We start from the raw sequence: 16,231 nt of genomic DNA on the forward strand, positions 1-16,231 counted from the left end.
GAACTAGTTGGAGGTTCAGCTTGCATAGCTCTTCATAAAGGCGGGGTTGAGCTTTGAAAACCATGTGATTGTTGCAATAAGACTTACGGCTCAGGGTATCAGCCATTACATTAGCCTTGCCAGGGGTATAGGATATACCACAGTTGTAGTCAGCAATAGCTTCCATCCATCGCTGCTGACGGAGGTTCAGATATGGCTGAGTAAACAGGTACTTCAGACTCTGATGATCGGTGAAGATCTCGCAACGATTACCGAGAAGGTATTGTCGACATAGCTTCAGTGCAAAGATAACCGCAGCAAGCTCGAGATCATGAACTGGGTAGTTCTCTTCATGAAGACGCACTTGACGGGAGGCATACGCAATTACTTTGCGCTCTTGCATTAGCACACAGCCTAATCCTTGACGTGAAGCGTCGCAATAGATGACGAAGTCCTTGCGAGAATCAAGGGGAGCAAGCACTGGGGCAGAAGTCAGCTTGTCCTTGAGTGCCTGGAAACTTTCCTGACATTTGTCTATCCAATCGAACTTAACGCCCTTGTGAAGCAGATTGGTCAGTGGCTTGGTGATCTTGGAGAAGTTCTCGACGAAACGGCGGCAATAACTGGCAAGTCCGAGAAAGCTTCTGACTTGCTTGACAATCTTCGGAGGGGTCCAGTCAAGAATAGCCTGAACGCGCTTTGGGTTGACGGGAATACCATCCTTGGAGATGACATGACCAAGGTAGGTGACTTCGGGTAACCAGAATTCACACTTGGAATACTTGGCATAAAGTTCATGCTCTCGAAGCTTCTCTAGAACAAGTCGAAGATGTTCAGCATGTTCTTCTTTGTTCTTCGAATATACCAGGATATCATCCAGATAGACTATGACGAACTTGTCGAGGTAATCCATGAATATGTAGTTCATCAGACGAGAGAATGTGGCTGGCGCATTGTCAAGCCGAAAGACATGACAGTGTACTCATAAGAACCATAACGAGTGACGAAGGCGGTCTTGGGAATATCCTCTTCACGAACACGGATCTGGTGGTAACCCAACCTCAAGTCGAGTTTAGAGAATATCGATGAACCAGCCAGTTGATCATACAGATCATTGATCCGAGGAAGGGGATATTTGTTCTGAATTGTAGCTTGGTTGATAGGACGGTAGTCTTGGACCAAACGGTTCGTTCCGTCCTTCTTCTTAACGAAGAGAGAAGGTGCTCCCCAAGCAGAGGAACTTGGACGAATGAAACCCTTGAGAAGAGATTTGTCGATTTCCTCCTTAAGTTCAAGGAGTTCATGAGGTGGCATCTTGTACGGTCGTTTGGCAATAGGAACGGTGCCTGGTTTCAAGTCAATGACGAACTCGACAGCCCAGGCAGGGGGTATTCCTGGAAGTTCTTCTGGAAAGAAGTCTTGGAAGTCGCGAATGACTGGAATCTTTTCAATTCCCTCAAGAGGTGCTGCGTTCAACGCATTCAGGAGAAAGAGTCGGGCTTCGGCATTTTGAACCAGACGAGCATTGTAGCTTACTATCTCATCTGAAGGGTGCAGAAGGTGGACGGTTTTAATGGCGCAAACGATAGAAGCCGTATGTGCTTTCAACCAATCCATTCCCAGAATGAGGTCAATATTGAAAGACTTCAGAATAATGGGAGAGGCATGGAACTCTAATCCTTCAATCTCAATGACGACGTTGTGGCTAACCATGGTGGTTCGACATTGGCCCGCGGGGTTTTTTACCACTAGTGGAATGTGCATCTCTTCGTATTTAATGCCATGCATGAATGCAAAATCTTCTGATATGAAAGAATGCGATGCTCCTGTATCGAATAAAATAGCAGCTGGTACTGAATTAACAAGGAGAGTACCCATCACAGTAGCAGGCTGGTCTTGAGCTTCAATCAGATCAATGTTGTTAGCCTGCCCACGACCATAAGGTCTGGCATTGTTGTTATGGGGCTGATTGTTCCGGCCAGTTGAAGGCAGAGCCAGCTGGCTCTTTTTCTGATTACACTCTTTGGCAAGGTGACTTGGACGGCCACATCTGAAGCACAAACCATCATTGGGATTGGGAGCAGGAGTTTGGGGTGGTACAACTCGAAGAGGCTGCCTCTGCGGTGGAGGAGGCAGACGAGGTGCAGGATAGGACTGTCTTGGTGCAGGTGCAGTTGGACGATACATGCTGTGGGGAATCCATATCCGACGCTTCTGCGCTGACGGGCCCGAAGATGAACCAGCGTCACGACTGCGCCTGAGGGATCCCTGGTGTTCCTGAAGACCGGTCTCAACCTGAATAGCCTTGTTCACTAAGGTGGCGAAGTCGGCAAAGTCATGAACGAGTAGTGCTAGCTTGATATCAGGGTGAAGTCCATCATGAAACTTCTCTTGCTTACGATCATCAGTTGCAATGTCTTCTTCAGCATAACGTGACAATTCCAGAAATTACCGTTGATAAGCATCTACAGACTTGTTGCCTTGGGTGAGGTTGCGGGAATCTCGCTTCATCCTGTCCATGATTCCCTGAGGAATGAAGCGGGCACGGAAGGCAGCATGGAAATTCGGCCAAGTGATGACCGTTCCAGCAGGTAGGGTACGCCTGTGGCTGTCCCACCATTGAGCAGCGGGACCCTTCAGAAAGAAAGATGCAAAGGTGACATAGCTGGCAGGGGCCACACTAGCAGACTCCATTTCATACGTGATGTCGCGGAGCCAGTCATCAGCATCAAGGGGCTGAGTTGAGCTGTGGTAGATAGTTGGGTTGAGGTGCATGAAGTCCTGCAGAGTTATTGGGGTTGGCTGTTGATTCATGTTCGTACGAGGAAACTGAGCCATCATTCCTTCCATGAATTGACGATTCAGCTCAAACTGTTGCATCATTCCAGCAAAGAATTCGGGTGGTGGTGGATCGTTGGCACCACGGCCACGACCAGCGGGTCTAACCATCCTGCTAACATGTAACAGGGGGTAGTTCAGCATTGAGCATTTGCAAAGACAAGGATCATTCATGAAGAAACATGCATAATGAAAGAGGTACGATGGATACCACTTCATAGTCAACATGACAGTGTGTGTACTATTCAGAACTATTCAGAGAACTATGGCTTATCCAACTTTGGGGTGAATCTGGTCACGGGATCCTAATGTTAGAGTTAGTAAATTCGTTTAACCCGAATGGAAGAGAGATCAGAGTCCCAGAGTATAGACGAGGAGTAAAAGATCCTAATACCATCCATATGGCGACATGGGCCCGTAAGCCACACAGCCATGTTAGTAAAAGTTTTTGTAGTGACTAGACTCAACTTCGGCTAATGAGTTGGAAAGGGGGCTACCTACAGGCAGTCAGCTCTGATACCAACTTGTGACGCCCCCAATTCAATCGTACACTAATCATACACGCAAATGTGTACGATCAAGATCAAGGACTCACTGGAAGATATCACAACACAACTCTAGACACAAATTAAAATAATACAAGCCAGGGGCCTCGAGGGCTCAGATACATATGCTCGAATACACAAGAGTCAGCAGAAGCAACAATATCTGAGTACAGACATGAGTTAGACAAGTTTGCCTTAAGAAGGCTAGCACAAAAGTAGCAACGATCGAAAAGGCAAGGCCTCCTGCCTGGGAGCCTCCTTACTGCTCCTGGTCGTCAGCGGTCTCCACGTAGTAGTAAGCATCGGCGGTGGCATCTGGCTCCTGGGCTCCGACATCTGGTTGCATCAACCGAAAAGAAGAAGAAAGGGGGAAAAGGGGGAGCAAAGCAACCGTGAGTACTCATCCAAAGTACTCGCAAGCAAGGATCTACACTACATATGCATCGGTATCAATGAAATGGGCTGTATCTGTGGACTGGACTGCAGAATGCTAGAAGAGAAGGGGAAAGCCTAGTCCTATCGAAGACTAGCATCTTCTGGAGACCACCATCTTGCAGCAACATTAGGGAGTAGAGTAGCATAAAGTAAAGTAGTAGTAGTGTTATCAACCTCGGCCAGAGATCCTTTCTCGACTCCCTGCGAGAAAGCAATCCCAGAGCCATACTATGCAGTTATCATCACAATCCATTACTCATGACAAGTATGTAGTTCTAGTTGTATCGATCGGGATACAACTCCAAGTGTCCGTTACCGTAGGACATGCTATCGATAGATGTTTTCTTCCCTGCAGGGGTGCACCAACTTACCCACCACACTCGATTAACTCCGGCCGGACACACTTTCCTGGGTCATGCCCGGCCTCGGCCAAACAATACGCTGCAACCCGACCTAGGCTTAATAGAGAGGTCAAGCACGCCGGACTAAACCTATGCCCCCAGGGGTCATGGGCCATCTCCCCGGGAACTCCTGCACGTTGCGAGGGTGGTCTGTGAGCAGACCTAGCTACCTCCTTAAAAAGGTAGGAGCTTACCAGTCCAACCCGGCGCGCGCCGCTCAGTCGCTGACGTCTATTAAGATTCGGCTGATGCATACGATGCAGAACGCCCATACTATGCCCACGTGATGGTTAGTGCTATCAGGCCAGAGGCCCCTCGGATCAAATATCCAAATCGTAGTGGATTAGGAACGCGCGGTAACAAGCAGAGACTCACGAAAGATGTGACCCTGTTGCCCCGTCTCGAGGACTTGCGGCAAGGGCTAGGAATGCCCGGCCACGCCTCGTAATTATCTCGCGGGCACCCTCCAGGTCAACCCGTCTCCACATCACTCGCAATTAAGCTCGCGCGGGTACCCCTCAGGGCCGACCCGTCTTTAGTAACATGGTTCAGTGTAAAAATCATAGTAACCATAGTAACTGTGTGCCCAAACATCAAGGGGAAAACCCGAGGAATCACCCCCCGGTGAATTCCACTCGATGTAATCATCAAGGTGAACGTAAGAGGAACCACCCCCGAGGTTGACACTTGAGGGGTTGCACGACAGAGTCGTATCGGAAGTGGTTAAGGCGGAATCACCCTTGGGGACCACGACCAAATAGCTACACTACAGGGTTAACATCAGAAGTGTTGTGTAGGTCTCACCCTCGGCACTCGATAGTAACCCAGTAGTGTCGAGCAACTAAGGGGAAAGTGATGTGCGGTGTCGGGGCCTGGTCTTCAATCCCGTTGATCGGGTCTTCAATGATGAAGTAGGGGCAACAAGGACAAGGTGGGGTCACTGATGGATCACAAACCAACCTATACTAAGCAGTTTAGGATAAGTAGGTAGGGTATAATGAGCAGGTTACAAAAGCAGGCCATGCATCAGAATAGGAGCAAACAATAACAGTAGCTAATTCAAGCATGAGAGAATGGAATTGGCGATATCGGGATGATCAAAGGGGGGGCTTGCCTGGTTGCTCTGGCAAGGAGGGGTCGTCGGTGACGTAGTCGATCACAGGGGTAGCATCAGTCTCGGGGGTCTACCGAAGAGAAGAGGGGGAAGAAACAGTAAATATAAAGCAAACATAGCACCACAAAGCATAACATGGCAATAAGATGTGCCGGATGTGACCTAACGTATGGCTACACGATAAAGGTGAAGGGGGAATTCAACCGGGAATGCATTCCCGGTTCCGGACCTGTATCAAACAGATGACTGGAGGGGGAATGTTCCATGCTCAGCATGCTAGGGGCATGTGACAGATGAACGGACCGCGTACTCGGATTTGTTGGATTTTTTTGAGCAACTTTCATGTAGAAAACATTTTCATCCGAGTTACGGTTTAATTTATATGAATATTTAAAGATTAAACCATTTTCTGGATTTATTTATATTAACAGAAAAGGAATCATGACATTAGCAGAGTGTCAGCATGACATCAGCAGGTCAACAGACCCGCTGACTGGTCAAACTGACCAGTGGGTCCCATATGTCATAGACATAGGGTTAACAGTGGGTTATTTTAATTGAACAGGGGTTAATTAGCAGTTGGGCCCCACATGTGAGTGACTAATTAGTTTAGCTAGTTATTTTTATTTAGGAAAATGTTTTAATTAGGTTAATTAGGCAGGGGGCCCGTGTGTCAGTGGCACTGAGTGCCCAGTCAGCATAGTTGACCACGGTCAACGTGGTCAACTGGGTCCAGGGGGCCCACGGGTAGCGACCCAGAGGCGGGCCCTGCCGGTGCCAGGTCAGCGCCCGCGCCGGAGCAACGCCGGCGAGGCCATCCGCGGCGGCCGAATGCCGGAGACGGACGGAAAACGCGTACGGGGCACGGAAAGAGGTGCGGCTAGGCGCGTTCAAACGGCCACTCGACCGCGTGTCGAGTGGTGGTGGTGGCATCGCCGGACCTGGCCGGAAATGTCGCCGGCGATGAGGTCCGAGGCGGAGTGGCTACGGTCGACGGTAGAAAAGGAGCTACGGCGCGCTACAGCTCAGGCGAAAGGGCTAGGCGCATGCTGCGCGGCGCGGTGAGGCTAACGGGCATACACCCGTGACCATTTGGTCACCAGAGACTCGCCGGCGACGAGCTCCGCGGCGCTGCATTCGGGCGCGCGTGGGGAAAGTAGCTAGCGCGCGTGCGAGGATGGCCAGAGAGATGAGGGAGGAAGAGAGGCTCACCGAGTGGCTCACACGATGGCCCGTGGTGGTTTAGGAGCTGTAGAGACGTCGTCGGAGCCGAAGAAGGGCGGCGACGACCAGAGACGTGGACGAAAATGGATCTGGCGCTTCGGTGCTCCCCAACTCTAGCTGAGGCCACCGGTCGATGGAGAGGACGATGGCGGAGCTCCCCGACACGTTGGCGAGGCGCGGCGAGGTCGATAGCCGCGAGGACGGGCGAGGCACGGCAGCGACCGCGTCGGCCTCCTCTCCAAACGAAGGAGAGGGAGAGGGAGAGAGAAGGGGATCTGGAGAGCGAGGGGCGAGGTGAGTGGGGTGGCAGACGAGTGGGAGGCGAGGGGGCGAGGCGTCGGGGCGGTGGAGACCTTATCCCGTTCGGCGGGGACGGCGAGGTGGTCGGGCGGCGACGAGCCCCTGTAGCGGCGCGCACCGGGGGAACAGAAGGGAAAGGAGAGCGACCAGGGAGGGGAACTGGGCCTGTCTATGTGGCCTTAGGCCCAGGGGCAGGGGGTTCCCTTTTTCTATTTTTTTAGCAGCTTTTGCATTTTTTTTACCCACTAATGACTTGCAAAATTATGCCACTGGCCAAAACAATTCCAAGAATTAAAGTGCACTGCCCCAAAAATATTGTGAGAAATTTGAAGTAGTTTGCCAATCTTATAAATTAAAAAGGCATTTAATTTATTGCTTAGGTCACTGCTTTAAGTGGTTTAGGCCACTCAAACCCTTTGCAAAAAAATGTTGGTTCACCACCAATATTAGTTGTTGATTATTTGGCACATGATGAACATTTTAGTTTTCATGTCTGAGCATTTTTGAATTTCACACATAAATTCAAATTGAATTCAACTGGAATTGGGAAAGGAATATTGATCAAAGTGACCAAGCACTGTTATAGCAAAATGATTAGCTTGATCTCAGGGATTACTGTAGCATCATTACACCGGGGTGTTACAGGGGTGGAGGGGAAACCCTAGCCCGTGGGGGATAAACACAAGCCTTTCGCCGGGCTCCGGAGTGGGGATGACTTGCTTCTTGGCAGGGAGCATGTGCGCAACGTCCGCAGTCAGGTACCCCGCCTCCCGGAGCTCCTTGACGTCCTTCTCCGTGATGGAGGAGGCCACCCACTTACCCTGTGAGCCGGATCCGGACATGGCTGGAGCGGTTGGTGGCGGTAGGAAAGATTGAAGCTTGGGCGCTGGAGCTCGATGATGGGAAAGTAGAGGAAGGAAGAAGGCGTGGGGTAAAAAGATGGATTTTTATCCACTTAAATAGGCAGTGAATATCAAGCGCCCTCCCCCCTCAAGCCTTAAAACTCGCCTGTTCCCAAGTGGTCGTGCCCAATGGCACAGTTGGATTACCCAAACCCGTATTGATGAGGATCCCGCAATAAGTGGACACGATATCTGTTTTGACAAGACGTGTCAGTGGAGGCCGCACCTCGAAACGCGAAGCGGGAGTCCAAAAAACAGTTCGAAATGATAAAGAGGCCAGACGTGACGTCTCACCGAAAAAGTTGTCAGTTGACAAACCTTATTTTGATGAAGTATTTTTGCCTTCGTGGTTGAGGGTTGTGACTGGTATATAGAGCCGGATACAGTACTTTTATTCACAAGATTGCTTTGAAGTATTCGGAGGAGGAACCCGCCTTGCAATGCCGAAGACAATCTATGCACCGAACACATCGTCATTGAAGACCGGTTCAGGGGCTATTGAGGGAGTCTTGGATTAAGGCGTCCACGGGTGTCCGGGCTGAGTGTTATGGGCCGGACTGATGGGCCGTGAAGATACAAGATAGAAGACTTTCCCCCGTGTCTGGATAGGACTCTCCTTTGCGTGGATGGCAAGATTGGCGTCCGGATGTATAGTTTCCTTCTTCTGTAAACCGACTCTGTACAACCCTAGGCCCCTCCGGTGTCTATATAAACCGGAGGGTTTAGTTTGTAGATGCTATCAGAATTCATATAGGCTAAACATCTAAGGTTTAGCCATTACGATCTCGAGGTAGATCAATTATTGTAACCCATATACTCATCAAAGTCAATCAAGCAGGAAGTTGGGTTTTACCTCCATTAAGAGGGCCCGAACCTGGGTAAACATCGTGTCCCCTTTGTCTCCTTTGATCCTCAGATGCACAGTTCGGGACAGCCTACCCGAGATCGGCCGATTTTGACACCCACAAAGGGTTCTCACCATTTTCTTATGTGCCTTTTTTAATTTCCTTCTTATTGTTATTTCTATCAAGATTGTGTTAGCCCTTGTCGCTAGCTTTCCAACAAACTTGGTTTCGTTGAATTCAGAGTCCGTTTGCAGAAGTTGTGTCAGTTTTGGTGTCCTTAAAAAAGCTGCAGTGGTACTACCGCTTGGAGGGGATGTAATTTTTTACTACCGCTATTGGGAGCGGTACTACCGCGGCTACTTCAGTGGCTACTTCCGATCCGGACCAAAAACTCGTCTCAAGTCCAGCGGTGGTAGGCACCGATGTATTTTTTTAGTACCGCGCAAGCAGTAGTACCGCTACCCTTTGAGGTAGTACCGCTACCCCTAGCGGTAGTACCGTGAGGACGAGCGGTAGTACCGCTTTGTGCGGGCTGTGAGCATAACGGCTGGATTTTTCCCCACCTATAAAAGGGGGTCTTCTTCCCCAATGAACCATATCCTTTAAGCTCGTGTTCTTCCCCCATTGTTGACCTTCTTCGAGCTTGCTATCTCTCAATCCCTCCATGGATTCTTGCTAGTTTTTTGGGGAAAAGAGAGAGGAAATCTAGATCTACGTTTCCACCAATCACTTTCTCCTCAAAGTGAGGGGAACCCCTTGGATCTAGATCTTGGATTTCTTCGTGTTCTCTTCTTCATTCTTCGTTTCATTTTCCTCCCTATCGTTAGTTGCTTTGGTGGGATTTGCGAGAGAAGGACTTAGGCACTCCGTGTGCCGTTGCCATTGCATTTGGTGCATCGGTTTGAGTTCTCCACGGTGATACGTGGAAGTTACAAGTTGGAATCTTATTACTCTTGGGTGCTTGGTACCCTTGAGCTTGTTCCTCTTGGGTGCTTGGGCGCCCTAGACGGTTTGTGGTGTTCGGAGCTCAATCATTGTGGTGTAAAGTTCCGGGCAAGCATCGGGATCTCCAATTAGGTTGTGGAGATCACCCCGAGCAATTTGACGGGTTCCGATGACCGCCCCCAAGGGTTGCCAAAGTGTACGGGTTCGGTGACCGCCCTCAAGGGTCCCTTACTGGAATCACGGCATCTTGCATTGTGCGAGGGCGTGAGGAGATTACGGTTGCCCTATTGGCTTCTTGGGGAGCATTGTGCCTCCACACCGCTCCAAATAGAGATTAGCATCCGCAAGGGTGTGAACTTCGGGATACATCATCGTCTCTGCGTGCCTCGGTTATTTCTTACCCGAGCCCTTTACTTATGCACTTTACTTTGTGATAGCCATATCGTTTCTTGTCATATATCTTGCTATCACTTAGTTGTTTATCTTGCTTAGCATAAGTTGTTGGTGCACATAGGTGAGCCTAGTTGTTGTAGGTTTTGTGCTTGACAAATTAACCGCTAGGTTTATTCCGCATTTGTTCAAGCCTAAACCGTAATTATTTTAAAGCGCCTATTCACCCCCCCCCCTCTAGGCGACATCCTCGATCTTTCAGCGTGTTACGAATGAAACGCGTCATTTTGTTCAATTTTGATGTTACTACCTTCTGCAATACCTTAGGAGGAAGGCTGGTGCTTCTGATCTACCTCCATCCAAGAGAGATCATGGCCCCCTTCCCCCGTCAGCCGTTCTAGTGATGGGATGGGCGGGTACCCCCAGTTTTTGAACCGACGATGGTAGGGTGAGATTTTTAGTTCGGATTTTGAACCCCACTCGCCAGTAGTGAGGCGATGGTGTCATTGTCGGAATGGAATAAATCTTCCCATCCCATGTTTCGATGGTGGTTCCTCACATTGTTGAGAGGCATGTGGAGGGTAGTGTGCCCTCACATCTGGTTCTCTGAGTCAAGGGTTTTCTTTTGTAAGTTTGCCTCGTTAGTGCTGCCCTGTAGAGCGGATGGCACGACTATGTGTCTTGGTGCCCCGACTACAATGTGTTCCTCGAATCAATATTACCAGATCTGGGGCATTATTTGTGTTTTCTCCAGGCCAGCAATCCTGCTATTCAGATGTTGGGAATGTTAGAAGTACAACTGTGTTTAAGATAGAGATAAGAGAGTTAGAGATAGAATAAGTTAAACATGTACGACTTGCCCTATACTCCAAGTCTTTCTCCTTCACAATGTACTTCTATATATACCGAAAATTCACTATGGGTCGTACTAGCCCATATGAGGCTCAGATCAGTACAATACAAACATGATATTAGCCATCCTACAATTTTCACACTGAAAATCAAACTTTCACTTTCATGTCGCGTGTTATGAATTAAACGCATCATTCTTTGTTCCATTTTGACATGACCCTTCCGCAATCCGTTAAGAGCAAGCCAGTGCTGCTGATCTACCTCCATCCCAGAGAGATCATGGCCCCCTCCCCCCGTCAATCATTTTGGTGATGGGAGGGAGCAGGGACCACTAGTTTTCTAACCAGTGATGGTGGGGTGAGGTATTTAGGTTAGATTTTGATCCACAATCCTTGGTTGGGAGGCCATGGGATCGCCGTCAACATGGAATAAGTCTTCCCGTCTCGTCCTCGTTTTGAAGGAGCTTCGTCGCATGTTGAGAGGCGTGTGGGGGATGGTGCGTCCTCAGATATGGTTCTTGGGTTTTCTTCTACAAGTTAGTCTCGTTGGCGTTGTCCTACAGGGTGGATGGCGTGGCTATGCATCTTGGTGAGTAACGCTACACCCCAAAATTTTATGGGGATTTTACGGAGTGATTTTGACTTGGCAAGTTGTGATTGGTAAAATTCAGAGGGGTGTGTGTGGAGAGAATTAGTGAAAGGACCCTAAAACTCCTGTAATAGGCCCGTGGTTTTAGCATTTTTGCGTCTTGGTTTACCGGCTCGTTTCGACCGACAATGGTTGGCCAGATTCAGCTTCATTAGGGTGCATGTGAGAGTTGTATTCCTCAAATCAGTCTGGCCGGACGTGGCGCATTATACGGGTTTTCTCGGGGATAGCAATCCGCTATGCAGATGGTCTATATCGACGACTTTTTGACCGCTGCTTCTACAAGTTTCTGAGTTTCAACAAGTTCACTTCGTCAAGACAGAGGTTCATAAGCATGAGGAAGAAGACTCCCGCACCCTAAAAAATGATTACTCCGGCACGGTTTATGTAAGGTGTTTTATGTACTGCTAAGCTTAGTATATGGTGTTTGCCCTTTTATTAGAAAAAGAGAAGAGAAAAAGAATACTGACGGGACTATGCATACGCATGGGCATACACAGACACAGGTCCGTCGATCGAGCAGAGCAGTTATTATCCACGGTACTCTTAACTGATGAGATGAATCGACATGCCAACGAACAAGCAAGGAAAGTACGAAGCGATCGATGATCAAACTGACAGCACACGTCCAACGATCCACAGGTCTACTGAAAACATGATGCACGGATGCGTTATCCTTTTCAGCTGTTCTTCAGAACTTGGCGATGAAGTCGTGGATGTGGTCGCTGACCTCCTGCGCCCGCTCCTGCTGGATGAAGTGGCCGGCGCCGGGGACGACGACCAGCTCCTCCAGCAGCGGCACGTCCGCCTTGAGCCCGCCCTTATGCAGGTAGTCCTGGATCCCGGCGTAGTGGTACGTCAGGTCCCCGTCCCCCACGATGAACTTGGTCGGCACCGTCACCTTGGCGTCCGCCCACGGCGCCGCCAGCTCCCAGTTCCGGTCCATGTTGCGGTAGTAGTTGATGGCGCCCGTGAAGCCCGTCTTCTCGAAGGCCGCGGCGAAGTAGTCGATGTCCGCCTCCGTGAGCCACGGCGGGAGCGCCACGTCGGCGTCGTCGCCGCCGTCCTTGGGCTCCTTGCCGGCCGCGCGCTCGCTGAAGCGGTCGCTCAGGATCCGCGTCATCAGGTGCCTCGCGTGCGCCGGCGCGAACTCCTTCTCCGCCACCCCGGGCTCCTGTGTAACTTCGTTGGTTAGCCCAGAGGAGAGACATGCATGGCACAGAGGAGGAGATGAAGAAGAGACCTGGAAGCGGCAGACGTAGTAGGTAGGGCCGTAGGCTTGGTTGAAGTAGTCGGTGGTCTTGACGGCGGCGGCGCCGGCGCGGATGAAGACGTGGCGCATGAAGGCGACGCTGGTGTTGACGAGCGCCGTCACCCGGTCCGGGCGGAAGAGGCAGAGGTACCACGCGATGATGGCGCCCAGTCGTGCCCCACCACGAACACCTTCAATCCATGCATCCATCCATCAGAATAAATCAGATTATGGTCAGTAAATATCATCATACGGACCAAAATACAGTAGATTATTTCAGTCTTATCCACTGAATCAACGATGATCGGCACATTATTCTTCTCTCCTTTTTGCCGGCCGGAATAATAACGGCGAGACCGAATAAATACACGTGCGTGGCCGGGACACAAACAGTGTATAATACTCCACTACACTGTGCAACTATACTACTAGTGAGTACTATACGATGCACACAGCACATGGCAATGCATCACTCACTGTGGAAGATGCCTCTGACAGCCCTAGTTGTCTTACACTTTTTTCTTTCATTGATCGAACGAACGTGGGCTGCCACTGTATACTATAGTCTATACGCACGCGGCACGCCATTTACTCAAAACTTGTGTTACTTTGCAACATCTGGTCAGTCAAAACGAAACAAGTACGCTGACCCCCAAGCATGGATTGATGCTTCCATTTAAGCCAAAAAAGAAAAAGAAAAATCAGTTCACCTCTATACCGTTTAAAGAAAGATCACTTGGTCTATCTTCTTTTTGTAAATTCTTTCCTTTTAGTAGTATATATATATAGTATGTACTAAATACATTTTCCCTACAAATTTACGGAGTATGAATCCTACGTTTTCCCCATAGAAAAGTTGGTTATTCTAGCCAGTCTTGTAGTACAAATTTTGGCAAAAAAAAAAGACTATACAGCACTGTCAAAAACTGGTAGAGGGAGTATATTTATATCCGCCCCTAGAAGGACAAAACAACAAGCAAGGCATCGTTTTCCATCACGTGACAGATCCGCCACTAGAAGAGCAGCAGCCGCCTCTGCACTGTCAACGAAAGAGAGAGAAGGAAAATACTACGTACTGAAAAGAAGAAATATGATTTGCTTTCAAGTTGATCGCACTCGTGAACGTCACATTCCTGGTGGCGGAAAGAAGAAAAAAGGGACGTCGATATTGCTGCTTACAAAAGATCACTTGATCTATCTTCTCTTTCTACATTCACACTTTTTATGTGCACCAAGACCTAAAAAATATATATAATAAATGTAGAGAATATGAATCCTACGTTTTTTTTCCCCATAAAAAGTTAGTTATTCTAGCTAGTCTTGTAACTACAAAATTTGGGAAATTTATCACTCCCTCCGTTCATAAATATAATATGTTCTATTCCCTCTGATCCACATTCATAGTCGCTGATTTAGTACGTTTATAAATATAAGATGTTCTATTCCCTCCGATCCATATTAATTGCCACTGGTTTTGTGCAATGTGGTGTACTAAATCAGCCACAATTAATATGGATCTGAGGGAGTAGTTTTCTTCTTTCTGAATTAGATGTTTCAGTGTGTATGTGCACTTATTTCAGCCCATATATAATTCATATTGAAATATCCAAAACATCTTATATTTGTAAATAGAAAGAGTAATAGCACTGTCAAACATTGGAAAAGGGAGTACTCCTGCTTCACATGTGTTAACTCGCTCTACAAACTACTCCCTCCGTCCGGTGAAGAGTATATATCTAGCTTCAAAATTTGTCAACAAAAAAATGTACTTCTATCTTTTCAATAAACTTTAAAATAGAAAAAATACTTCTCTTTCATCACACGGTAATCAAGGCCAATAGCAATCGATACATGGTCCTCTTAATTTCTACATGCACTTAGCTCATTGGGGGTTGGGTAATTAAACAGGAGAAAGATGATGGCTTGCACATTTCCAATGCATTTTTCACTTAACTTCGTAATTTGTCATAAAATTTCTAAATGTACACTCTTCACCGGACAAAGGAAGTACACGGAAGGACAAAACAACAAGGCACCCTTTTCCATCACGTGACATATCCACCGCTAGAAGAGCAGCAGCAGCCTTTTCCATCACGTGGAAACGAAGGAGACCGAAAATACTACCACAAGAAAGAAGAATCGTCTTGGTCTCAAATCAATGACATGCATTTCGATGACCATGAGTTCGAGGTGGACGAGGATAGTGAGGGCATTGTCGACGCACAGAAAGGAAGAGCGGGCAATTACACCAACGCTGAAGACATCTTACTATGCAATACTTGGTTGCAAGTGTCGAGGGATCCATCCGTTGGAGGTGATCAAAGTAGAGATGCTTATTGTCTTCGGATGAAGGAACACTTTGATGTTCGCAATGTGAGTGGAATTGACCGCTCCGATCGATCTCTTCGGTCCTGGTGGTCGACAATCAACAAGGATTGTCAAAAGTGGGCGGCTGCACAAAAGGCGGTTGACAAGTTGAACCCAAGTGGCACTAATGAGGACGATAGAGTAAGTGTCATTTCATCCATGTTCGTCATGCTTGTTGTTGGTGTTTGAGTGCTAACTTGTTTTGTTTTCATGTAGTACAACATTGCACAAAACTCGTTCAAAGGAGAGGAGAAGAGGACCAAGAAGGGGAAGATCAAGAAAGGAAGGCCATTTACCTTGCCTCATTGCTATGAAGTGTTGAAGGATGATGAGAAATGGAAGAAGCATGATGATTTGGATGATTTGGATTTGAGCAACAAACGCAAGCGAACAATTGAGTTGGATGATGAGGAGGAGGAGGATGCATCAAGTGATGACGGTAAGAGAAGCCCCACAGCCAACTCGGTTTCATACTCGAAGCCAAAACGACCAGATGGGTGCAAGAAAGACGCAAAAAAAAAGAAGAGGAAAGGAGATGATGAGCTCAAAAATGCTATGGAAGCTATTGTGAAGGCAAGAAAAGAAGCCAACGAGGTGAGGAAAATGGCAAGGAACTAAGATGCCGCGGCCGAGGAGAGGAGGTTGGCGGCCGAGGAGGGGAGGATGGTGTTGGAAATATGCCCTAGAGGCAATAATAAAATGGTTATTATTATATTTCCTTGTTCATGATAATTGTCTATTGTTCATGCTATAATTGTGTTATCCGGAAATCGTAATACATGTGTGAACACATAGACCATAACATGTCCCTAGTGAGCCTCTAGTTGACTAGCTCGTTGATCAATAGATGGCTACGGCTTCCTGACCATGGACATTGGATGTCATTGGGATCACTTCATTAAGAGAATGATGCGATGGACAAGACCCAATCCTAAGCATAGCACTAGATCATGTAGTTCGTTCGGTAAAGCTTTTCTAATGTCAAGTATCATTTCCTTAGACCATGAGATCGTGCAACTCCCGGATACCGTAGGAATGCTTTGGGTGTACCAAACGTCACAACGTAACTGGGTGGCTATAAAGGTGCACTGCAGGTATCTCCGAAAGTGTCTGTTGGGTTGGCATGGATCGAGACTGGGATTTGTCACTCCGTATGACCTGAAAACCTCGAACCCAAGTCGGAAAATGCGTCTT

The 16,231-nt window shown here is 48.2% G+C and overlaps 2 protein-coding genes across 2 annotated transcripts; one reads left to right on the forward strand and one right to left on the reverse strand.

Annotated features, from left to right (window-relative positions):
- Positions 1 to 11,972: 11,972 nt before the first annotated feature.
- LOC109760877 (epoxide hydrolase 3-like) lies at positions 11,973 to 12,928 on the reverse strand. The gene is made up of 2 exons (XM_040391164.3): positions 12,662 to 12,928; positions 11,973 to 12,592 (listed from the first exon to the last, which is right to left on the reverse strand). The coding sequence occupies exons 1-2, from the start codon at positions 12,878 to 12,880 to the stop codon at positions 12,110 to 12,112; spliced, it is 702 nt and encodes a 233-aa protein (XP_040247098.1). The 5' UTR covers positions 12,881 to 12,928; the 3' UTR covers positions 11,973 to 12,109.
- A 1,905-nt stretch (positions 12,929 to 14,833) lies between these two features.
- LOC141023144 (glutathione S-transferase T3-like) lies at positions 14,834 to 15,655 on the forward strand. Its single transcript, XM_073499475.1, has 2 exons — positions 14,834 to 15,178; positions 15,254 to 15,655. The coding sequence occupies exons 1-2, from the start codon at positions 14,834 to 14,836 to the stop codon at positions 15,653 to 15,655; spliced, it is 747 nt and encodes a 248-aa protein (XP_073355576.1).
- Positions 15,656 to 16,231: the final 576 nt, after the last annotated feature.

This window comes from Aegilops tauschii, chromosome 5 (genome assembly GCF_002575655.3).
Source record: "Aegilops tauschii subsp. strangulata cultivar AL8/78 chromosome 5, Aet v6.0, whole genome shotgun sequence".
Taxonomy (NCBI): Eukaryota; Viridiplantae; Streptophyta; class Magnoliopsida; order Poales; family Poaceae; genus Aegilops; species Aegilops tauschii.

Excerpts from the sequence above, each read along its gene's own strand:
- LOC141023144 (XM_073499475.1), top strand. The coding sequence starts at position 14,834 with ATGCATTTCGATGACCATGAGTTCGAGGTGGACGAGGATAGTGAGGGC. Across the intron at positions 15,179-15,253 it reads GCACTAATGAGGACGATAGA|TACAACATTGCACAAAACTC; the intron begins GTAAGTGTCATT and ends GTTTTCATGTAG.
- LOC109760877 (XM_040391164.3), bottom strand. The coding sequence starts at position 12,880 with ATGGATGCATGGATTGAAGGTGTTCGTGGTGGGGCACGACTGGGCGCC. Across the intron at positions 12,593-12,661 it reads ACTACGTCTGCCGCTTCCAG|GAGCCCGGGGTGGCGGAGAA; the intron begins GTCTCTTCTTCA and ends GAAGTTACACAG.